General features: G+C 47.5%; 1 protein-coding gene across 2 annotated transcripts in view; it reads right to left on the reverse strand.

Annotated features, from left to right (window-relative positions):
• Positions 1–24208, reverse strand: part of LOC139111408 (protein apterous-like) — a 31323-nt gene extending 7115 nt beyond the window's left edge. Inside the window, exons 1-3 of one of the 2 annotated variants that reach the window (XM_070671667.1) lie at positions 23091–24208; positions 12640–12928; positions 11972–12371 (exon numbers count right to left, since the gene is read on the reverse strand). In XM_070671667.1, coding sequence (XP_070527768.1) covers positions 11972–12371; positions 12640–12928; positions 23091–23138 — 737 coding nt within the window. In that variant the 5' untranslated portion in view covers positions 23139–24208. Of the gene's footprint in view, positions 1–11971; positions 12372–12639; positions 12932–23090 lie in introns of both variants that reach the window. The other variant, XM_070671665.1, reaches the window with a different exon arrangement.
• Between the last annotated feature and the right edge of the window lie 248 nt (positions 24209–24456).

Genomic DNA, 24456 nt, shown 5'->3' on the forward strand with positions numbered 1-24456 from the left:
TCGCGACGTTGCAGGTGAAATTTCCACAGATCGCAGATATCGACACGAATGAGATGAACGAGGACAAAGGGAGGATGTGAACGTACGAAATGTCACTCGCGATATAATCTGCATGATTGGAAAACAGAGAGACGCGGAACAGAACGCCGCAGGAGAAACAGCTCTTAAAACAGGACAGGCCGCATAAATAAAGCGTTACGTAAATCGGAATGTTAACATAAATGCCTCGCGAATAAGATGGAAACGGTAACTTTGTTAAAATTCCATTCTGGATTCTGCACAACTGGAATAAAGGCAAAATTACGACAGCGAGGGGCGGGGAGGGAAATCTGTGAAAACGCGATTAAGATTTCAGACGAGGAGGCGCGTTTAAAACAGCGATATTTACAAAAGGGGAGAATATTCCTTTCGGCGACAGTCTGAAAACGGAAGAGAATCGTAAATTCGAAGGGCTGTTGTGCGAGGCTTAATCTGTAGGACTAACCGCACTAAGTCTTTCGCTCCTTCGAAGGGCTCTTGACTCGCGGCACATTGTTACCGTCTCTGATCCTATTGACTACCCCACTCTCAATGGGGCGATGACCACGGGTGAAGCTGGTCTGTCTCCAACGGCGCGTAAGACCGCATATTTTCACCTAATCGGATCTGTCGCGCCCAGTTGGCTAATCGAGCGAGATATACCGCCGGTTGAAGAAAATTGAAAGTGAAAAATACACGGCAACAATAGATGAACGCGGCAGATAAAAAAAAAAAAAAACAACTCTCGACGGAGCTGTTTAAAAAAATATTTCGACACAAATGTATTAAATATAATTTTGTAAAAGATTAAAGCAATCTATTTTTTTTAAATTTTTTTATTTTATTTTAAGATAGATCGAGAGGAGATGTCGATAACTATGACGACAAATAATTTAACAGTTCAAACACCAAAATCGCCGAGAAGTAACGCGAACGAGAACGGACTCGACGCCGCGAGTCTCGACTAAATATAAATATAAAAAATAACTTTCACACCGCTGATCTATCGACAGGTGAGCCCAGCATTTTTACGGAAGAAGCGTAGCTCGCAATCGCCGCGGGCGTCCGCGAGCGGAAATGCGAGGCGTTGCGTGAAGCCGCGCGAGACAGTCGCGACGTGATGCCCGACGTGAACCAAAAAGCCTACGGCCGGCCCAGCCATGCTACCCTCAAAATCCCATAAAACACCATTCCCCTCCTTATTTATATTTCTCTCGGTGAAACACCACACCCCGTGCTTTTGCGAGCGTCCGACCGATCGTCCCAGGTAGAACACGATCGGGAAACCGGCGGGCCGACCCCGAAATCCGCAAACTTCAGGGCCCCCCCGTCGTACGCGACCTGGAGGCGGTTTTTCGGGACCTTTCGTCACCTCTAAGGCCCCGTCGAGCCGGATGAATGAGCCGACAGCCCCGGGAACAATCTCATTCGGGTCTTCATCCTCAGCTTGGGACAAGACGGCGCGGCGAGCGAGGACGAAGCGGGGCGAGAGGAGGAACGCCCGCAGAGTTTTACAAGATGCGCCATATGCGATACATTATTATACAATGCGGGAGAGAGGCGCGCCGCAGCCGCTCTCCTGCGAGGGGGAGAAAAGAGCGGCGGAAATCCTTTATGGTGCTCGCGCCGTGCGCGGCGGACCGCTCGCCGCGCGTTCGCACACTCGGACCACGTGGACCTCACCTCGCCTCTTTCTTCTCCACCTTCGGTCCCTTTCTTCTTCCGGCCTCGAAAAAGAGAAAGAGGATAGACGGTCGCTCTCTTTTCTTCTGTTTTCCCGGACGGGGGAGCGGAGGGAAACGGGCGTTTGCAACGAAAGAGAGAGAGAGAGATTTCTTCTCGTGTCACGAGACCGGCCTGCACGTCGCGGAGCCGACTTCCTCGTCTTTTCGCGAACGAAACAAACAGCCTACCGAGGAGCCGATTTCTCACGGCGGCCCGACGGCTCACCATTTACATAACGACGCTCCGCGCTGACGCGCTCGCGGCGAAAGGATTCGCAGTATCGATGTCACACTTAACGTCCGTTTCGTCTCGTGCGGTTTTTACGCCGCCGGGCCCTGTGTGCTGCCGGAGCATTTCTCAAATCGCGCGTGCACATTTATTTCGCGCGCCGCCGTCCGCAATCGGGCGGATCTGCCCGATTAGATCAGTGCCGCCGCGGTTATCGTCAGATGCATTAATTACGGGCTGCAGTCGAGAGAGGGGGTCGGGGGAGAGAATTCCGCTCGGCAGCGCTCGCCTCGACGGCCTTTATCGTGGAAATAATAATTTACAGCATCGCCGAGCAAGGCCGGGGCCCCGGCTTAATCCCCGAACACACGGTCAGAAAACGGGTTACCACGGCAGAAATGTATCGCTAGCCGTGCCCGCGCGCGGTACAGGGTGTCCCGAGACGCGATCTCGCGATTTCCGAACGCTCTCTCGCGATGAATTTCTACGCGGGATTTATCTAGCCCGTCGGCACCTATCACTTCCCACCGCTGTTATACATAGCTGGAGTAATATGACGGCATTACCGATCGCATCAAGATTACGCTAATAAATTGTCGAAGTGAAAAATTCGTGACGAAAACACGCCCGATAATATTTAATCTCGTAACGCGGCATTCATGCAAGTGCCGACTATTTGTCTTGATAACGATCACACTGACAGTTTTTATGTATAAGCCGAAATTTATTCCGCGGCATTCATATCGATAGTAATGCGTATTTGTATCACTTACACCCTGAATACAAGTATGCGCGATTAAAATATTTTAGCAAAAATATTACCGCCATAAAAATGTCCGCGAATATATTCAACTTTATATTAAAATATGTGCCACGTATAAATTTTAGTAGAGCCACTAGCGTTGTTTGGACACTGCGTATGTGGTAGTCCGCGAACGTTACCGAGAGACGTCGTCTGATTTTCGTTGCTTTCGGACTTCTCGCCATTGAACGAAAAGCACGAGGTGCCGTAAAGTACGTACGGAATTCGTATCAAGGTCGTTGACCATCTCCGCGCGACGGGATAACATCAAAATTTCCGACTCGCGGATATTTAATTTTATCTTTTTCTTTTTTATTCTGTAAGAATCTTTAATTTTCAAATATTTGCATTTTCACGCTTGGATTTCTCGCGCGAGAACTTCTGAAGAGGCGATAAACTCGAAGTCCAAGGGGCTCGAGTTGCAGACGTTTCGTAGAAATTCTCTAGTCGTATAGTCGTACGTTCAGCGTAATGACTATTTTGATATCCTCACATATACCTGTTCCCTCGTTACGTTCGCGCTGCCGGTCGCGGTCGTCAATTTCGGAACGAGTGTTTCCCCTCGGCGATCAAATATTAAAAAAAAATTTCCATTGGCCGCGGGCTCAACGCTTGCAACGTTTGCGGCGTTATTAACGACACCGGAGCATGCCGGAAATGCTCGGCGTAAGAGCGCCTGATGAATGATTTTAGCGTTAATCCCGAACGAATCGTTCGACATGGACTCGCTTGCGTCTAGTTCGCGCTCAGATTTTTTTTTCTCCCTCCTTTATCCTCCCGGTGCTTTCTCACGTTTTATTTTATGAATAATGTAGCGACAGCCCGCGGATGCTGCAGCCCAAGGGTCCGCGACACTTCTCGCAGCTACGGTGGACACACGCTGCGCGTGGGCCGTTCTACGTGACCGCTACCGGCAGCGCGCTCGCATTAATCTAGATCACGAGCGTAATATCGCCGGCCGCCTTCTTATTGGCATACCACGCGAATGAGCGGAACCCTTTTCCCCTTAGCTAATGTACACGTAATATATCGCGGGACATTGACACCCGCTCCCGTCCCCGACATCTCGATTCAGAATGTCGCGCTAGTTCCAAATCCCTGCCTCCCGATTGGATTTATCCCTCGGTGAATGTTTCGCATGTTATGGAAAAACGCAAAAGGATTTCCTGCTATAAATTATTTTCTTTCGGTTTTATCGAATAAAGTCGATCTCGTTATAAGATTCACTCAACTGAGCCTCGCGTGTTGTAGATTTCCTTCTGCATTCCCGCTTTCGTCACGATTCCCAAGATGATAAGTCAATTCTTATCTCCTCTCGCGTCTTCGGGTTCTTCGATTTCTGTATTCTTAAATTTCTTTCATTTCGTTATCGGTCACACTCGAGTGAATCTTACGACTTGTAGATCACCGCGAATTTCTGTAATACTTTTCTTACGGAGGAGCCAGCGTGCCGTCTCCACCGAAGTCGTCGCAGAAACGCAATTCCAGCTTCATCCTCCGGCCTTCCAACTTAATTTATCTGCTATATTAAATAAAAGTCAGTAGCGATCTACCAGCGCGAAACGATCTCGCTACTCGTGCACCGAGTAGCGCGCGGCTTTACATGGAACTGGCTGGCGGACGCCGTGGATTTATGCTTCCGCGATCGGAGACAATCTTGTATCATATCTCATCGGACGTTGTAATAGATGCGGGAAATTATAAAGTTGTAATTTATCCGGAACGCGCTTCTCGAGTTCGCCACCGATGGCAACAGGCGCGTTTCGAACGAAGTTTACGATTTCGCTGTTAATAAAAGAACGATCGAGCCTCCCTTATCCGGCGAGAGCCCTAAGGACACGGAATAATTTCACGAGATACTTGACGCGTTCGCTTAGAAATATTCTAACTCGTATAGTTTCCAACATTTTTTTTTCTACGAAAATTAATGAAATTTTAGTTCTCGGATTTTTAAATCTTCAAAACGCCGACGCTACATTCGGAAGATGGACGAAGCGCCAGACCCTCGGCATTCCTCGCGCCCGTTGTCCACAGCGCCACTTACGTAACCCGCCCTTTCGCGCCATAAATCTCCGCCCTCCCCGTTCGCAGGGAACGCCGTATCTCCGCGATGTAACCTGCACGTAGGATTACGAAGTCGCGGGTCCGTAAGTCAACCGGGCGGCAATCTCCAGCTGTCCATCTTGCAGGCGGTGGCCAGCAGCTGTAACGCGATACTCTCGCGGCCATGGGGTTTGGGGCAGGTCGGCAGAGGCAGAGATGGTTTATGCGGTGACACTCGCAATTCTGCGGCGCGCGGCGCGAGCTCCTCGGGGCCCACGGAGGAAACCCCCTGCCGAGATACGCGCCGAATCCCCGAAGAATACGACGATGAGCGACGAGGGACCGCTCGTAAAAAGCGCCAGCGAATTCCCGCCGAGAGCGGAGTTTATATCCGCGGTTCTCCTCCGAGTCACATTTTCTCGCCAAATTATTCCGCGCTCGGCGAAACTTTTTTTTAAAAGGTTTAAATAAAATAAAATTAAAATTAAAGCGTAAAGTATTTCCCCAATTAATCTGCCGGCGGCTTTGGCATACGCGATATTTTTTTTGTTTCCCCCAATAACTCGCGCAAATTTAGCGATAATTAAGTTATTCAATTTTATTGTTGAACGCGCGTGCTTTCCGATGAGACAGCGCGACGTCGAGCGTGCTCGAACTTGGCGTCATAGTTTTACCGAATTAATGTCGCAGGGGTGTCCGGTGGTGCGGACGGACAAACGGATACTGGCGGGGCGCCATTGTCCGTGAATCTGATAACGCGGGCTGGTACATCGCCGACGGAAGGACCGACGTCGTTCGCGCTCTCCTCGGCGATGCGTAAAGCGGAGCCCTCGCGCGTGCAGGTGTCACCCGTACAAATACGCCCGTTATCTCACGGGATCTACTACATCGAAGTATCGCGCCGATCACTTGCGTCCTGTCATCTGTAATAAAGAGACTAGCTGTGTTCCAACCGTGCGGGTATTATTCACTCGTCGAGAACTTCCAGAAAGGTCCCCCTCCCCTCGGCGTCCTCGATGTTTTAATCAGCTGGACGCCATTTGTGTATCGCTCTCGCACCCCTCGAGAGATTCACGGTCCATTACGGTGTTACAATATGATATTATAATTAAGGAGATTTGCGATATCCGAAAGTTCCGAAGCGTAATTTCGAACTGTCAAGAGGAAGCGATCACGAAGTTTCTTCGAAAAGCTAAAGTTCCACAGGTAGATGGGAACGTTTCGATTTCTCGCGGTATCAAGTGCCAGAAATTCCGAAGACGCAGGGGGGGGAGCAGAGGGCTACCACGGGGCGTCAAAGTTGTAAAGTTCCAAAGTCACGATGACGGAGAGAGGACGGTACCACGGTATACCGATTGTCGCGATCCGAGAAAAGGGCCGGGAGATACCGCGACAGCGGAATGGCTACCGATGATGCATGCAGCCGTGATGTGTTACGGCGAGAGTCGCCCGGCCGGTCGTTACGCGTGTATTATGTTACCGCGCTCGTTCCGTCGTTGCAGCGACACGTGTGCCGAGCCGAGGTCGTGACTTCGTCATATTTATGTCCCACGGCCGCGTCTCTCTACCCTTCCGTGGTAAGGAACGTCGGAATTCTCAGGAGGCACCGCGAATGCCCGAACCGACAGCTTAACCGTTATCCCTGGGATCTAATCATCCCCGGAGATGTCTTGATACGTTAAATTCGAAATCTTCGAAGTAATCTGTCCTTGACGTTTCGAGATCCGAAAATGGCGTGTCCGCGAGTTCAAGTCGTTTAATTTTGGGACGTCTGGCACCGCGAGCTTCGAGTTAGCCGATCGGAGCGCATCGGTTTATTTTTCGCAATAACGTGGTATTCACGAGCAAAGATTACGCTTATTTTAGCGAGGCTATCGCGATACGGGTCCCCAGTTTTATCGGAGCGGCGCGATTTCTCGCGGGTGCAACGACGGCGAGATGCTCCCGACGAGGCGCATCTTAATTATAAGGGTTAAGTTATGAGCGGGGGCCCCAGCGCTGAAATATTTGTGAGTTTGCCGGCCGAGGGTTATGGCTCAATTACCACTTGCTATTTCCTTTGCGAGCCGTTGATTTAAAACGGCTGCTTCCTACAACGGGAACAGCATCCGGCGATCGTCACCGGCGACAGAATTCGCGAGAAACTTGTTTTCGCGTCCCTTTAACAAGATCCCCGTTACTGATAACTATCAAACGGTTTCGCTTTCAAAATCAAGGAGAATTCAAGTGGAATCATGAGCTTAATAATCCTGAATAATCCCGTCGTAACAGAGCAGAATTGTTTAATCTATGTACTTGCGCGAAAACGTTTAAGAAAAAGTATTCACACGCGACAAGAATCGTAAAAATTAATAATCCAGTGGCATCTTCAAAAGTTTAAAAAATAGTCGCACGGTAGAATTGTTAAATTCTAAGTCGCCCTTTTCAGATTTTACTTCTCGTATTCTTGAGCACTCAAAATCTCAGATATTATTAAAAAAAAAAATAGCAAATTAAATATTTAAATACATATTAAAATATTAAAAAAAATTTCAAGGATTTAAATTTCAGGATGGTCGAGCAATATCATTGAAAAGCCTCGATGCCTCAATCACCCTGTTCTCTCGTTTCCCTTCTTCTTTTTTTTTTTTTTGTCCTTTCCGCTCTGCTCGCCGACGCAACTGTGAACGGACAGGAATCGAAGCGTGTCTATACTCTTGATCGCTGATAAATCGCGCTAATGTGTTTAATGAATGAGCACACACACGTTCTAGATCCGGTGGCACGCACACCTGAATTCCATGTATGCCACTCGATGCCTCTTTTTTTTTTGCGAGGAAAAGGTAAATGCACCGTGTGTGTTATTTACGTTAAGTGCTGCGTGAAATTATTAACGAATGAGCGCAGCTGATTATGTCCGGTATACGGAAGGCGCCGGGATGATCGAATAACTCTTGCTGACCAGTGAAAAATTATTAGCATCGCACAATAAATGACGTGTGATGTGCAATAAAACTCGATTTTACAGCGCGAGGGAGGAAAGGCGGAAGTTTACCGGCGTTTATTCCTGATTTTCTAAAGTCCGAGCGGACTTGCTGGTTCCGTGTGCTTTTCAAGACGCATCCCGAATCTGCTGAGTGTGCCAATTTTTTTTTTAACGATTATATTGTGACGATCCATGTTACGCTATTTGAGAATTGAGATTCGCGACGATCGCAAAAACGATAGCGGAACGAGAACGCAGGGCTGATCGGGAGATTTGCAACGGCCCGGACGGAGTTTCCTTGACGACCGCCATGTGTAAAGGAGTCGCGCGCAATAAATTATGCGTGTCCAGCGTCCCACGTGGTGCGAGTGCGGCCGATAAATAACCGGTGGCGAAGGAAAGTGCGAGGGCCGAGCGCCCTGCACCGGCGATCGCTTCAACGGCCATCCATAACGAAAATAAACCCGCCGCGAAATCTACATTCTGGCAAATGCGATCCGACGCGTCCTTCGCTACTCGGAATCGTCGGCAAGTTTAACGACTTCGTTCCCTATCTCGTCCGTCGCACGGAAGCCCGGAAATTTTCTAAATGTTTTTGGAGAACGCGTCTCTATGCGTTTATTACCTGCGTAAATTTTTTTAACCTGACGAAACCTACGAAAAATTTTACAAAATTTTTTTACACGTGTATTATTCGCATATGCTTCAAATATTTAAACATTAGAGTCGTCAAATACATCTCTCGGTACTTTCGAAATTTTTATTTTTACAGGTTCTGTAATTCCGCGATGTTAAAGTTTCATTCTACGTTTCTTTTTTTTTATTTTTTTTTTTTAATATTCCAAGTAACCCTAGACTTTTATATTCACCGGCTTCAATACGTTCCGCACTTGATTTCGTGGAAACGTGAATTTTTGCAGTTTTGCGCTCCTTCATTCACGCCTCGATTAACAACAACTGTACTATTCGCCAGGCGTCGCGGATCGAGGCGCGACGAAGGTGCGCTCGAGAAAAATGTGCGAGGAGAGGAAAAAAAAAAGATAGAGCGGTGAAGGAAACGGGAGGAAGGGAAGGAGGAAGGAAGAAAGAACGGAACAGTCCAGGAAGCTCTTACTTCCTCGACGTGCAACGATCTCTTTACGGGCAAGCAATTTTTACGACGAAGCCACCCGGGCGGGCCGAGGTAGCACGCAAGGTGACGAGGTACTTTCGACATGTAACGCGGCGATATTCGTATTCTTCTCTCGGAAAGTGACTCGTTAAGGCTTTAAGAGCCGTCGACACGCAGGGCCATCCTTGGTCTCGCGATCGCCTCGGGGAAATCGAGAAATCAGTGAATTGTGATGGCCATCTGCTTCAAGACCGAGCGAATTTTAGGTTTAATTTTTTTTATAATTTTAAGAGATAATCTCTGCTCTTCCTCTCATTCTCTTTCTCTCTCTTTCTATATTCGGGGCAAAATAATTGTAATAAAATATACAGATAACAGTACAGCTTATCTTGCCAAATTTAATTGTCGCCAAAAAATTTGCCTACGTTTTAGCTATAGTATTTTTCTAAAAAGTTTTTCTCGAGTGTTTTTCAAACTGTTCGATTAATTTTTCGGAGAGTACTTTTGGAAATATACTCTGGGATCGTGAGCGATCTAAATGAGTGTTCGCTAATCGTGTCGAGAGCACTCGAACGCACGTTACGGCAAAATCGAGTTCACGCGACGTTCCCGGCTAATAACAGCCGGTCGCCGTGGACGCACATGCGAAGCGGCGAGATAAGGGCTCCAGTCTAAAACCGTGTCGTGACGGGATGTCTGCGCTATTCCATTCTCGGTGCCCGGCTGCATATGACGTCGCATGCCACCGCGTGCACGAGTGCGCGACGTGTGAACGCGACACCTCTTCCGCGGGATATCACGTTTTCCAAATGAGAAGTGTACCAAGTTCGCAGTAATAAGAAATAAAAAATTAAAAAAAAAAAATCAAAGTCTCGAAGAGGGAACGTGCCGCCGGAGAACGCGACAAAGAGACGTCGAACCTGAACTTGGCGAAGCGAAATAAGCCGGCCGTTTATGATTAACGCGAAATCGAGGGCGTCGAGAAAGCCTCGAGGATCGACCGACGGATTTCGCTCGGACAATTTACACGTCGGAATCTCTACGCATAATATAAATCTTATTACATCTTTATTTATACTATTACGCTATTAAGATCACATCAAGCACCTAACGAACCGAATTACCGTGAGTGACGAGCGCTGGCTAATTTAGTTCCCCGAAACTGCGTGCATGCATGTGACTGCCTGCCGTTCCTCTTTCTTCGCCCGCGCTCGGATGCGAAGTCGGAGCACGCGCGACGACGGAACCAGCTGCTTATCCCAGGATCTCGGGTCCACCCTCTAAGATCGGTTAATGCGATTCTCGAGTCGCAGCGCGAGAAAGGGAGGACGTGGAGGCGCAGTTCCCGAAATTGCGACAGAACCGACGGGCGAGTTATGCGCCGCTCGCGACGATTTTAGGACGATAAGGCATTAAGGAGACACCGATGAAGCCACGTAACTGATGAGCTCGTGGCGTGACGACGCCGCAATGGCGGATGCGCCGAAATTAAATTCACATAAAGCGTTCTAATGTCGACGCGGGAAAAAAAAAATTTAGCTTTCAATCGAGAACTGATTTCTTCCAAACTGAGAAAATTTTATTTAAAATTAAAATTTATGTATTCAAATCAACGAGATAGCAGAGAGTTGAAGTCTCGCGATACTTTCAACGTGATTACATGTTAATTTTAATATCGAGTCTTCATCTTTATTCACAGCATCAGTTTTGTGAGGGACGGGGTCTACGTTAAACGTGGGGAACGTCACTGCGTTTTGCCAAGCGATCTGGAAACTCGCTCGACGATTGATGAATTGCCGGTAATTGACGCGACCCGAGAGGTCACGCGAAAACGGCGATCGGATGCATCGCGAGTGACGCCGGTGCACGTGTACGTGCACGTACGTCGCTCGCGAAATGTAGATCGCCGGTGATTTACTTATCAACAATCGACGCTCCGCCGGAGGTAAATGGTCGAGTCGTGACCATTAGTTCGTGGACCGCGGTACGTATGGATCCTTGTGCCTGCGAAGCAACAACGTGCGCGAATCGACACTGTGTGAGGGCCCGACTTGGGTCCCAACACGACGTCGGGTCTCCGTCTGCATAACGATGCATCGTCGAATGGCATTATAACTGCATTAGAAATTATTTATTGAACTTCTACGATAAACTAATAAAAGTTTACCCCTCTGCAAAAGATGCGTGCATGTATACATTCCGTGTCGAATTAAGTTTTTTCAGATTTAAACTTGAATTTTTTTTACGGGGGAGAAGGATTTATTAATTATTCTATTCGATTAAAAATTCGGAAGTGAAGGGTATTGAAATTCGCGAGTTTCCGGGGAAATTCCGAAAGCGGGACTTGAAGAACGTGCCGAGAATCGCGCCTCTCGATGCGAAACAGCCTCGAAAAAAAAAAAAAAGACGAAAAAAAATTGCGTTTTGCATTATCCTCCGTAATACGGCACCGTCGATGCAATTTGCGAGTAGTTGCATTCGTAACGATTGAAATCACAGATGCAAAGCACGTGCACACAGAAGCGCTAGTTACGCAACGACCGACGCGGCTCCTTTTTTTTTTTTTTTTTTTTTTCTTTTCAGCGTGGCTCTTCAAATCGGCCCTGGAAATCGGCAGAAATTACTTCGCGCTTGACTTGCTCGCGTGAGCAGCGGCGACGGCTATTCTCGGCGGCTTCGTAACGAGCCGCGGCCTCGTCCCATCGAAAATAGGACGAAATCGCTCGACAGTCGCAGACGTCGATAAGATCGTTGGAGAAATCAAGATTCTCTCTTCGAGTGTCATCCCTCTCTTACGCGAAGGTATTCAGCGATCCTCGAGAGCCGAGAGGTGGCCTCTTCGAGCCTGAAGTGCAATTGCAAGCGTGTTAAATAGCGACTTCGTGTCCTTCTTCTAGTGCTCGACTCGTCGCTCCGCCGCGCGTTTTTCCTTTCATTGTCAAACGTTCGCGCGAGAATCTCGCCCACGGTTAACCTCGGGGACTGTTAAAATCTTTCCTGCCTGACGTCGCAGATGGGAGAGCTATGTCGTGCCGAGCGCGTACGAAATTATTAACCGCAAATCCAAATATTCGCTTACCGATAATAATCTTTCTTGCAGTAGATGTTCCCGTCTCTGCTGAAGCAGGTGACTTCTCCGTCGAGACCCTGGCGACAGTGCGAGCACTGAAGGCACGCGGCGTGCCACCTTTTGTCAACGGCCTGGAGGTAGAACCTGTCCGATATCTTGAGGCCGCATCCCGCGCAAACCACGTTCCCCGGCACGTCCTCGGATTGCGAGGGCGGCGTGGGCGGCGGTTCCAGCTTCGGGATGGCGTGCAAGTGCTCCGTCGTGGTCTGCTGTTCCTGGGAATGCGCCTGCAGATGGGGATGATGATGGTGATGATGGTGGTGATGGTGGTGATGGTGCGCGGTCTGCGATGGCATGCTCAGGTCGTTGGCGTTCTCGAAGCTCCCTCCTCTGTACTCCTGCCCGCCCGCTGAAGAGGAACACGACGAAGAAATTCGTCATTAGCTTTTACGTATAATTCTTTAGCGCCGTCGAAATCTGATTTCAATTAATAACCGATCTTAGGATCTAAAGTAATTTTAAGAAGCTCGAGGGATCAAGTTAAAAATTAAAATTTAAGAGCTAGAATAAATCGATAATTTCATTAATCGAGTCTCGAATTCGTTTTCTTCCTAACGGACCTCGACGTCTCCGTCCTATCCATCCCCCCTCGTTCGACAGGTAAGAGATAATCGTACCTCCGGGTGAGCCGTAGTCCCTCGACTCGTAGGGGGTGGTCGAGCCGTCGTAACAGTTGTTGTTGGTGCCACAGTGGGTCTGATGCAGGGGAGTATGATGGGGTCCGTGGTGGTGGGCGGCAGGAGGACTGCACGGCAGAGTGGTGGGTCGTGCAGCATCGCCCATCGACGCGGGCAGGCAGGGGCTCAGATCCCGTGCCTGGTCCACCGCACCGGGCCCCCCCGTGCTGCTTGGTCCCCCCTGGCGCCCCACAGCCAAGCCGCTGCCACGCTCTTGTGAGCTGGGCGGCTGCTGGAACAAATCGATGTATCGACACTTTAGTTGGCGGATCGAATTGAACGGTGTTCGTACGTGTTTTATCGTACGCGAGGCGAGGCCGATAATGTAAGTATGACGCAAGTACGGGTGACTTCTTACGTTACGCTCGACGAAAAATCCGCATTAATCGTGACTCGTCATTTTTCTTGAAATTGAGAACCGACAAGAAATCCTTGTCACACGTAACATTCTTTATCGGGGGATTCACAAACAAAGTAGCGTTATTATTATCGTTGAATCGTGGGATTTTCCCTTTATTAGATCGAGATGTGCAATTTAGAAAACAGTAACGAAAGGAACGTAATCGCAGCGAATAAAAAATTATAACGGACAAAAAGATTAGCATGATAAATATAAGAAAAGAATTGGGCAGGCGAAGAAATCTGGAAGAGGATAAAAATGAACGTAGAGAAGATACCGTTGAGGTCGGGAGGGAAAAAGTGACCAAATAAGATGACATGCAAATGAGTCCACGGGAGAGGTCTGTGAAAATTTAATGGAAGGTCCGAGGCATCATAAAAATAAGACGATTAAAGAGGCAAAAATATTAAAACAATTAGAAGGACTGGAAAGAGGAGGATCGACGGATTAAAGGGACCAGCAGGACTGGAGGCGAGGACGTGGCCCCCGGGGGATGAGGCGAAGGGACAAAGGGACGGAGGGACGGGCCCCGATCGGCCAGTGCTCGCGAATGGAATGGAGGTGAAGTGACGACGGGCTGCAACCGCGCTGCTTGTCACCGGCGGGAAGAAACGCGGCGGAGAGAAAGAGCGGCGGCAGCCGGCGATGGTAGCCGGTCAAGCCTCTGATGAATGTCGCAAGACGCACCGTGCGCGCCCGCGCGCATGTGCGCGGCCCTATAAGGTGCCCGAAGCTGGCCAATCCGATGGCAGCCACCGTGTACTTCAAGTGCTCGCGACGCGGTCCGCCGCTACCGCGGATATAAATTGCGAGCTGCCTCTTCGCCGTCTTTCTTTCGGTCCCTCGCTCCTCTCTTTCCGCCTCCCGTTACTCCCTTTTCGATTTATTTATGCATTTGTTTCTCGTTTTAGGTCCACGGTATCGCGAAAGAAGGCGACTTCGGAACGCCCCGAGCAACGCTTGATTTTACATTCGATACGTAAAGGTCCGTTCTTCGGAACTGCAGTTGCGTTTTCCGCATTTGAAATAAAACGGGCGCAACCCGCCGGGCGAAATTGGAGAGGAAAAAAGGAGAGCGCGATAGCAGTTACTTATCAAGGACAGATTTGTACAAGGGAAAGTCGTGATGAATTGTATTCTTTAATAAATTAATTTCACAAAGATCTTGTTAAGCTGAATGAGACTAGTTTTCAATTTTACCAAGGTTTAATTATTAAAGGTACTCCGCGATGTGACGGGAAACGAAAGCTCACGCGGAGCGATCGTATCGCGTTAACTGCCGCGCGGGACGCGTGATCAGGATCGCTAATTCCTACCTGGCTTTACTCAACCGTGTTGACTTTGTTTCAACGGGCTTTCGCGGCGCGACGTAATTCTTACGTAACGTGGATCGGCACGACGGCAGGCATCGCAAGAATGCGCGTGCCTCAAAGTATCTCTCCCCGCATTGTCCTACCTCATAATGAACCGCCGTCGTGTGCGGTAACGGGCTCGTTAAATCGCGCCACGAATTGCTCGCAAGTCGCCGGTTGTTATTCGCAATTTTGTAGAAATACCGGCGACGTCGGTGGCGGCGCGGAAGCGAATTTAGCCACGCGGGCGTGACTCAGTCCTGATTTCCCGACGATTCGCTCGGCTGTGGGGAAGATAAGAAAAACAGGCGCATCACGCGACTCCGCGTACGCGATCACGCGCAGCGACGCCGAGATGTTCGAATTCGAATCGCTAGTCGGCCCGAGCCCGAGAGCCGCGAGACAATACGGAAAAAGACCGGCGCGGTTTGACGGCCGATAAATTTCTCGCGAGAGCGACGAGAGAGCGCCGATCGATCCTCAAGATCCTTATCCATCTCGAGAGCGGTCCGGCAGCGTGCTCTCGCAGACTGCAAACAGACTTTCACCCGGCGGCGAAGCTTGCACAAGAGCGAACGCGCGCCCGCCGTCCCTCTTTTTCTCTTTCTCCGGTTTTTTTTTTTTTTTTTCTTTTCCTTTATCCGCCTCCCTTTTTCTCCACGCATTTTCGCGAAACCGCGGAATAAACAACGCGCGTGTGCACAACTGCGAGAATGCTGTCAGAAATGTCGCTCGGTTGCTGGCAGAAACCGTGTTCAGCCATATTTCATACCTACGCGAATCTTTTTTTGTTTCCTTTCTTTTCTTTATTTCTTTTTTTTTTTCTTTTTTGTGTGTACTTGCTTCGCGAGACCAACGCGAGTGTCACTCTACGACGACGGTGGACGCGATAATTGAAAGAACACGGGGGAAAGCACCTGTTTTATCGCGATCCGTGGTGGAAACAAGAAAGCAAAAATTAACTCCGGGCATTCGGCGCTTCATGACAATGAAACGCCGTAACTCTAAATGCGAAGTTGACCGTGAAAGTGTTTTTACATAATTCAATTTAATTCCTCTCAAAAATCGTTGACCCTGTCACATTCTCATTCTTCACGTAAGCGGCTTTCGTTCAAACAGAATGTCATGCACAAAGGAAAAAAAAAAAGAAAAAAAAGAGAACGCGAAATAAAACCGCAAGGAAATGCGAGATAATTTTTATACTTTTACCGAAGGTTAGACGTTTATCTTTCGATTTCACTTCGAATTTCAAGCGTGCGCGTCCAAGGCGAGTTACGTAATTTTGGTGGAAGTCTATCGTCACTAAGTCGAAGGAATATCCGACGATTCCCGGGATACCTGGCCGACGACGCGGCCGGATGGCCGTTAATGACCGAGGGTCTTGAAAAATGGTCCCGTCGCGCCGGTCGCGGACGGCAATTTGTTTGAAAACGCGAGCGCGCCCCGACCACGGAAAAGCATGCACGATAACCTTACGTCACGACCTACCGAGATATAGCGTTATCGCTAGTAAATTGTAACTCGGCTCTCTTTTTCAGCGCGGCTGAAGCCCGAAGAAGAAGCCCGGCTTCGGCCGCGGCTGAGTCAGCGAAATTTCTTTCAGCATCGACAACGACAGCGACGGGTAAAAAATTATCGGGATGGCTCGTCCTCGATATCAATGGCGCAGCAACGCCGCCGACGTCGTCCGAGTTTTTCGACTTCTCGTGCCTCGAGCCGTATAATATATGCCAGATCGCGAGTAACTTTTCGTATCAACGACGGAAAAAAAAATATTAAAAAAATAGACACTCCTGAGGCGCTCTATTAGTTTTTAGCAAGAGCACGCTACGCGTTACTTCGTTAATAGTTTTTCTTCAAGTCTGGTGGAAAGTATTTCGTTCAGGAAATTCTCAGTTCTTTAATAAACTTATAATTCGGCAAATAGATTGCGAGATGTATATTAAACGGCGAACGACAATTTCTCTCTTTTTTTTTTTTTTTTTTTTTCGTATTTGCGTCATAGTTTCTGATACGTCTTGTCATTTCCGGTGGGGATATCTTTCGACGTTTGTAAGAGAGGAATTTCGGGAAAAAACGGTGCCGTTCCTCGACGAAGGTCTCTTCGACGAGAGAGCCGTGGGTATTCGCAAGGAAAGTGTTAAAACTGGAAGTGGTTCGACCGATCTCGGTAGCTCATATATGCGCGAAGCGGCACGTGTGCTGGTGACGCGCGTATCAGCTTCCCTTGCCCGGCCGACGATAGCGATAACAATAAACAGCTTCGTCCATCGCGCCAACCGGCGATTTTCTCTCCTCTCCTCTCCCTCTCTTGAAACGCGTGGGCGACGCTTAACACTACGACGGAGCCGATAAACTGGCGGCTATCTGCACTTCTCCACGTCGTCGTTACGAGCTACCAATCGACCCCGAAGCGAAACATCGCGGAGACGCAGAAATATTGAACGGTGCGCGCTACCGTGCTCCATATATGGGACGTCGCCGAATCCTCGATGGGTCCAGAAACGAAAAAAGGGCCTGCCGATGATCTCAGCGTTCGGATAAAAAAAAAATCTCGCAGAGTGCCGAATAACGCGCGAAGATTTTGTCCGATACAGCCTTCGACGCTCGAACGTCGTTGGATTCGTTTCTCCCCCGCTCGAAACTTACGTATCGTTTACCCGCTAATTTACCGATGGCGGCTCCCGATAGACGCGAATTTATTTACGGACGGCGACGAACAATGAGCGCGCTAAGTTCGTGCCAGCTAGATGAAATAATCGCGACACGATTCAACGCCGTCCAATTTATTCCCCGGTGAATTTCGCCGAACGCTGTCGGCCGCCTCGGCAGGTGATGCCCCTTTGATATTATTTCCCAAAGCCGGCGCGAGAAGAAGCGCTGTCTCTCGAGAACCGGTGACGTATGCACGTCACAAATTAGCCGCATCGTTGATTCGCGCCGCATCGCGCTCCACTTTGCACCTATTATTAGACTGAGAGGTATCGACGGCGCGTCGCGGTTTCGAGCGCGGCTCCGGGCGTCGCTAATTTCACTCGGGCGAAATATCCCGAATCGAGAATCAATTAGCGTCTCTGGCTTACGAATAGAGCGCGCGTTTATCAGACGGACCATAAATTCACTTCGCGTTCGAGTAACTTATCGCGCGCGTCCGAGAGCTCGTTTTCCTTCTAGACGCCGACGCGCCGATCGAAGCACCGTCGCTGAGAATTCACGAAAAAATATATACATGTATATTAGGGTTGATGCGCATAAGGTAATTTTTTTCTTTTTTTTTTATACGTTGCCTTCCACGCGTAATAGCGAAATGCGTTCCCGCAAGAATATGCAAATGTGCAATTTACGCGCATTCGACCGTGTCTGTTTACTCTACATTTAACTGTCGCTGTTCGCGCCCCATCCTCATTTGCAGTCCGTAAAAATCGCCGCGAAGCACTGCATAAATCACGAGCGAAAGCGATGGATACATAAATCACGGTTGTATTTTCAAAGCTCGCGGCGCAGCCAAAACACGAGGCGTCTGAAAAATAGTCGGTTACCAGTCTCTTCGCGAGGTTTAAACCCGTTCCTCTTCCTCTCCGCCTGCCCTCTCGCCCACCCCCGTATCGACCCCCTCCCCCTCGCCCCGCCCCTTCCTCCGATTGCCCTGATAAACGGAGTTCTGTTAACACGCCGGAGGAGCGGCGGGTGTCGCATGCCGAGGAGGCCAAGAATCGCGACCTGACCCCGGGAGATTAGCGGTCCCCTTCGGCTGGGCATCATCCTGCTTCTCGCATTCCGCGAGAATCTCCGCCCGGCAGCAGGGACGCTTATATGAATTCAATTATTATGCTGAATAACGCCGGCTCGTCGAGTCTACTCGGCGGAGCCAAGAGCCAAACGACAGTTGAGAGCAAAGTATATTATCGATATCTAAAAATTTATCTGTAAAATAAATTTCCTAAGTATAGGTACGGATTAAAAATAATTGTTTCAATCGTCGCGCTACAAGTGCGGGAGAGTTTTGGCTGGAAAGATGACCACGCTAGGAAGAAATAACACGCGCGTGGAATTATTCTCACCGTTCCGCGGCCGTATCTCGATGCGCATCTAATAAACTGTTGCGTTTAGGTGTCTCTTCGATGCCGACGCGGATTTGCGTGCGGCTCATCGGGCGCGCCGTTCAATGCGCGCCTCGCATGCTAAATGATTTCGACACGCGAGCGTCGCGGCCCGAAAATCCGGCCTCCTTCCCCTGATCGAGGTAAATTAAGTGCGACGCGCGACACGACGCGACACGATCGACGAGAAAGAGTCGCGCGATAATCACATTAACCCCTTCCCGTTCCGCCGCAAAGTTTTTCGAGGAGCGAGTCCGACGTCGCACGGCGAGTGTTGAACTAAATCTTTACGCGAGGTTGAACGTGGGAGAGAAGGAAGTCGCGTGTTCCTCGAAATTTAATTCACCATTGATTTTTTTTAATGCCGAGCGGCTTGAATGTTGTCAACGTTTCGCGTTTTAAGCTACCTCTTAAGACGAAGTATTTCTTTTCAGTTCGTATTCTCCCCGATATCTGTAATCAATAATAAGAAACTTACGTAAGACGCTCTCTTCGTCACGGCGCTCGCTCCGTGGCGCTTTTAGGTCTCCTCTCGCATTATCGGAGTTGGCCCCCATCGAGATTTCTTCCCGGCGAAATATTTAATTGAGTAAATGTCGCAAGTACCGCATAAAACGTTCGTACTCCGACGTAGTTAAAATAAGCGAAAACACGAATTTTGCTTCAATTCGCGTCGAGACTGGGCGTCCCCAAAATTTCAAAACGGCTCGCGAATTTTTTCATACGATTTAAATCGCCGCGAATTGACTTCGCGAACCGACGATTGCGTCAATCATTTAGCAACAGTACTTCGACCTTAAACCCTCGTTATAGTGCCGCGAAAAAAATTACGCGACTTATCTTAAAGAATAATCTCTTTCTAAATTAGAAAAACATCGCAGATTTATGTAACGTCGGGAATAAAAAAAAAAAATATTAAAAGAACTTGTCAAGCGAGAGATGCGTCGATATTTTAACGTGAGAACGATATTTTAACCTCTGATTCCGTCCCTCTTCGCGACAACCCCGTAACGTCCTTTTCTCAAGTAAGTGATAACGTCTTCGGCGTCAACGGCAAGTGCGGCAATTGAAGCCGACCAGGTTTGGGCACTCCGAGTGCGAAGTTAAACGTTCGAGCGTTCGGCCGGCAAGGAAAGAGGTAAGGGGTAAGGCAGGGCGACGGATATAATCTTGGCATATAATAAATTGCGCTCGTCACAAACGGCGCGCGTTATCTCAGCCAGACACGTTCGCAGCAAGATGGCCTTTTATCTCGTCGAAGCTGGATCGATCGTCCCCCTCCCCCGCTTTCTCTCCCACGGCTGCGGGCTTGGAAAACTTCGCGCTGTGTGAGACTAATCGACGCCAGATCGCGAACGACACTACTGATAAGGATTCCGCGCTTTCCCCGAAGAAAACTGCGGTTAAGAAGCTAAACTTTCCGAGCTCCACCGACGCAGCATCCGCGGAGCATCAAACGAAGAAACGGCATACATTCGCGAAACCCTCGTCCGTCCAATTTGTCCGAGGCGCGTGATGTTTAACCGCGGACTCGAAGTGGTCGTAAATCGCAAATGTCAAATATAAAAGATATCGTATTAACTTAAGTGGTATTAATTATTCGACATATACGTATCAAACAAAAATTATTTAAATGCATGTAGGCTCGGAACCAGTCCGGCCTCGATTAACGACTGACGAAAATGCACAACTCCATTTGAACCTAAATTGATTGTATTTAATTTCAATTTATTTATGCGGATTTAATGAGCGTAAATACATTTATTAATGTACTCGAGCATATAATGGAATTTAAATTTATTTATATTACTATACTTTCTTTTGAATGGAGAAAAGAATTTTAAAAAGTTGAGAACTTACATGCGACGTACGCAGGTAAAAATTTTATCCCGTAATATTTTTAATTATACTTTTGTTTGGTTGATAACGATACGTAAATTGAAAAAAAAGCTAATGAGTAGAGTGTACTTTTTTTTTTTCGTCAAATATTAATCGATAGCGACATGAAATTTGAACAAAAAAGCATCGCGTTAATTTTCTTCAGCAATGTTACTTTACGCTTGGCGTACGCGTGATTAATGCGTCAATTTAATTAATCGACGACAAGGGACAATCAATTACGTTTGTTTACAAGCCGTACTCGCCGGTCGCGACGACTTCGACCGGTTGATTAAGAGCAAATTAATGTTACCCGAAGGTGAACTATGTTATCACACCTGACCACGTAATCTCGCTGTTTCAACTTCCGAACAGATCGTCTATTGAGCTTTCGCATTCGCACGAGCCATACTTGCACTCGAAATGATTTAACATGAGATACGTTCTATATAATAAATAACGCGCATTTAAAATACTATCGCGCTTATCAATTTCATCAATTTGCTATCAGAAGTTCTCGGACAAAGTTACGTAAAGTGTAATACGTAATATTCCGATTTGTGATTTTATTTATTTTTTAATCTCAAAATACTCGATTTACATATGAATTAACGGATATCTGCCGGGCAATCGTATCAAATTTATGTAGAGATCAGTCATTTTGCACAACACACTATGACCTTTGGATAATCTTTTCGAACGTGAAACTGCGATATAATTACATCTTTAAGTTTTACTTCTTAAGTAAATGATATACGTGCCAATGAACGATTAATCATCAATAATTTTATACGCTGGGCAGAAATCTGTTTTTGGGGTTCAATAAATTATACTGACTAAAGTCGAGGAAAATTTTAAGCTTGTCAAATTAATATTTTCATATTCACTGCATTTCTTAGAGTGGCCTGATGAATTTATTCGTTATTAATTGTAATTCATTATTATTAATAGAATCATATCTTAATATTCGTGACACATCGTTTAGAATAGTATCACGAAATTTGTCATTTTATATAATGAGGTTTTAAAATGTTTCGACAGATCTGCTTTGGTATGTGCCCGTCGCGTGTCTCGAAGTCGCACCTGTGCGAACTAAGTTCTACTTAAATGCCTTCACCCGTAGTTTTAAATCAAGCTGATTCACTGCGACGATGGTCACGACGAGCGGCATGAAGTTTATGGTAAATCGTAAACAAACTATTTGGCAAACGCCATAAAAATATATAATTTAAAATTACAACTTTGGTACTAAAAAAACACCCTAAATATAAACTTGAGATAACTCGAGATATACAAGCTGTTTTAATATTTCTGCTGAAAAAAAAAAAAATAAAAAAAAATAAGAAATCTTCAAACGATAATTGCGATAGTATAAAAATTATTAAATAAAACTTGACCTTTGAAAATTAAAGATATTAAATGACTGAATTAAAAAAAATTAATAATCGAGCCACTGCCTTGCGACGACTGCTTCTAAAAATTGCAACAGCAAGCGGAAAAAAAATTCGCGGTTTACGTGGAATAGTTTTTCTACCGAAAGCCAAGATTCGAATCAGGCCACGGCAAAATTAATGACTAACTATTAACGCTTAAGACGGCAGGAAGACTATTTCTATTACGTATGCACAAATTTTATGTTGTCACCGAAATTTATAGTCATCAAAGTGAGCTCGCGCGAAACTATATTTTCACACGGACCTAAAGTTGCAGTCTTTCGACGAAGTTATTAGGTAAAACTGGTTTCGTTGCATAAATCGAAATCAACTTCTTCGAATATATAATTACATCTTTGTATCACATTTTAGTGATTTCTCCATTAATGTAGATTTTAAATGTTGAATGCAGCTGTAAAAGTTACGTGGAGAGTTCTTGGTACGTGTCAGTCCCCGTAAATATAGGCTTTTAACAAGTATACAAATGTGTAGTTATGTCAGTTCCGCGCGCGCGCGTATTCTACTGCGATGGAGCAGAAAATATGTTGTGAAAATAGCCGGCGAAAATTACAGAATCAGCAGAGAGGAAACTGCGATCTATTAATATAAAACTAGAGAAAATCTGTCAGTTTTATGACATAATTCGGATCACGGCTGACATTACGGCGAGGTTCTACGCGTAAATTTGTCTACGCATACAATTCGACTGTAACATTGCCGCAGAAAATTACCCGAATAATCTAAGTTAGACTACCTCGTAGCTGCCACGCTATTTTATAACTGGGCTATTTAGTACGCGTTACCCTTCTCTCGCCTTAAAAAAATTACAGAGTAATTTAATAAATTAATTTTTTTTTCTCTTTATAATTTCCGACCGTCGCAAAGTACAAGTCGTCTAATTTCGCATTCCCACAATGCACGTTATCAGAAGTGACCTTGTCACGTTGCACAAATCAAATCCTGATAGTCGGACGCCGATTAAAATTATCAATTAAAGAACCGTGCTCCTTTATTTGTCCTCGATAAAAAAAAAAAATTAAAAAAATTTAAAAAATACAGAAAAACAGAAAGCAGCCCTAAATTCACCATCTTGGATTCGACAGGGAGAAATGTTCGCGAAGATCATATCGCAGATTCGCGATCTGAACGAGGAGCTTCCGCCCCGGCGGGGTGTACCAGCTGGTTTGCAGCGGCCAATGGGCATCGCGGACACAGGGATGACACTCACCCAGTGCATGCCGGTGGTAGGAGGGGCGCGCTCCTCATACACTCCCATCAGGGTGGCCGCTGTCGCGGGGTAGTTCCCGCCGAGGGTGCGCGACGCCGATGTTACTCGGGGGGGAGTCCCGAGGGGTCCGCTTGCCGATAACGCGGAGATGGCGTCCGCTGTGGCTCGAGTCCTCTCTTCCTTCCACCTCCACCGTTCCACCCCCGTCCTCGCTTCCCCTACGTTACTACCCCCGTAGCACTCCCAATATTATGGCACTAACGTGGGAGTCCCTCCGCGACACCTGCAAAAATAGTCGAGGGAGGAGCCCTCACGTGTGCATTTCGCGGTTTTTCAACGGGAACCCGACGACAGTCCGCGAATAATCATACGCAAATAACACCCATGCCACTTCACAGATCAGCACTGAGGTTCGCTACCGTCATCGACAATCCGGCATTTTTATCTCGCGGTCCATACTCCATGTCGCCTCGGTGTACACTACGACGCCGATGATCAAAAGGAAAGAAAAAAAAAATAGACGGAAACCAACACGAAATTAAGCGTTCGCGCACTCGCACTAAATCAATTTGCCCACTGGTCACACTGACGAAGGGTCAACCGTTTCGCAACTGTTCCTTTACTCCCGCAGGAACGTCCAGGGTTGGGGTGATCTTCCGGGACCATGTGCTCCGTGGAGAAACGCGACGGAACGGAGCTCGATGCGCACGAGACGTGAGACGACTCTGCTGCGCCAAGGTAAGGTCCGAACGGTTCCGACGAGCCGGAGCCGCGATACGGAGTGAGGGTACCGGCAAGGCCGAGTCCAGTCCAGGGTGTTTGGCAGCGCCGCCTGGCGACGAATCCAATATTAGCGGCAACATCGCGAAAATGGGCGGGTTTTGGTATACGCAAAGTCACGCCTAGGCAACCCCACTCGCTGTCGTGATAGGTAAGTCCCACCTCTCTTGCGTCATACGTTGTGATAAAGCGTTCATTCCTGGTGAACGGGTTTGCTCGAGAAGGGCAGAAGAAAGATCTGAGGGAGAAGGAAGTCGACGCCGCTGCGTTACACATTGTCGTAACCTCCAGGGTAACCACAAATTGTGCGTGTTGAAATATCACGAGATCTTTTCTCTCTTGACAGTAGAGAGAAAAAAATAAAACACCCTTTTCTCTAATGCAAAATGTGAAATTTACGATTAAGTTCTCCTAAGAATTCCCTCCCAGATAAAGCTTTGACGTTATTATAGCGAAAGTTTCTTGAACATTCGCGTGAGAAGCTGTACAAGGTACATTTTAGAAGCAAAATAACATATCGAGTTTAAATACGTCTTTCTACACGGTAATTTTTTCTGTAGAAATTTTTTCATATCCTGTATGACAC

The sequence above is a fragment of the Cardiocondyla obscurior genome, linkage group LG24, assembly GCF_019399895.1.
Source record: "Cardiocondyla obscurior isolate alpha-2009 linkage group LG24, Cobs3.1, whole genome shotgun sequence".
In the NCBI taxonomy this organism is placed as follows: Eukaryota; Metazoa; Arthropoda; class Insecta; order Hymenoptera; family Formicidae; genus Cardiocondyla; species Cardiocondyla obscurior.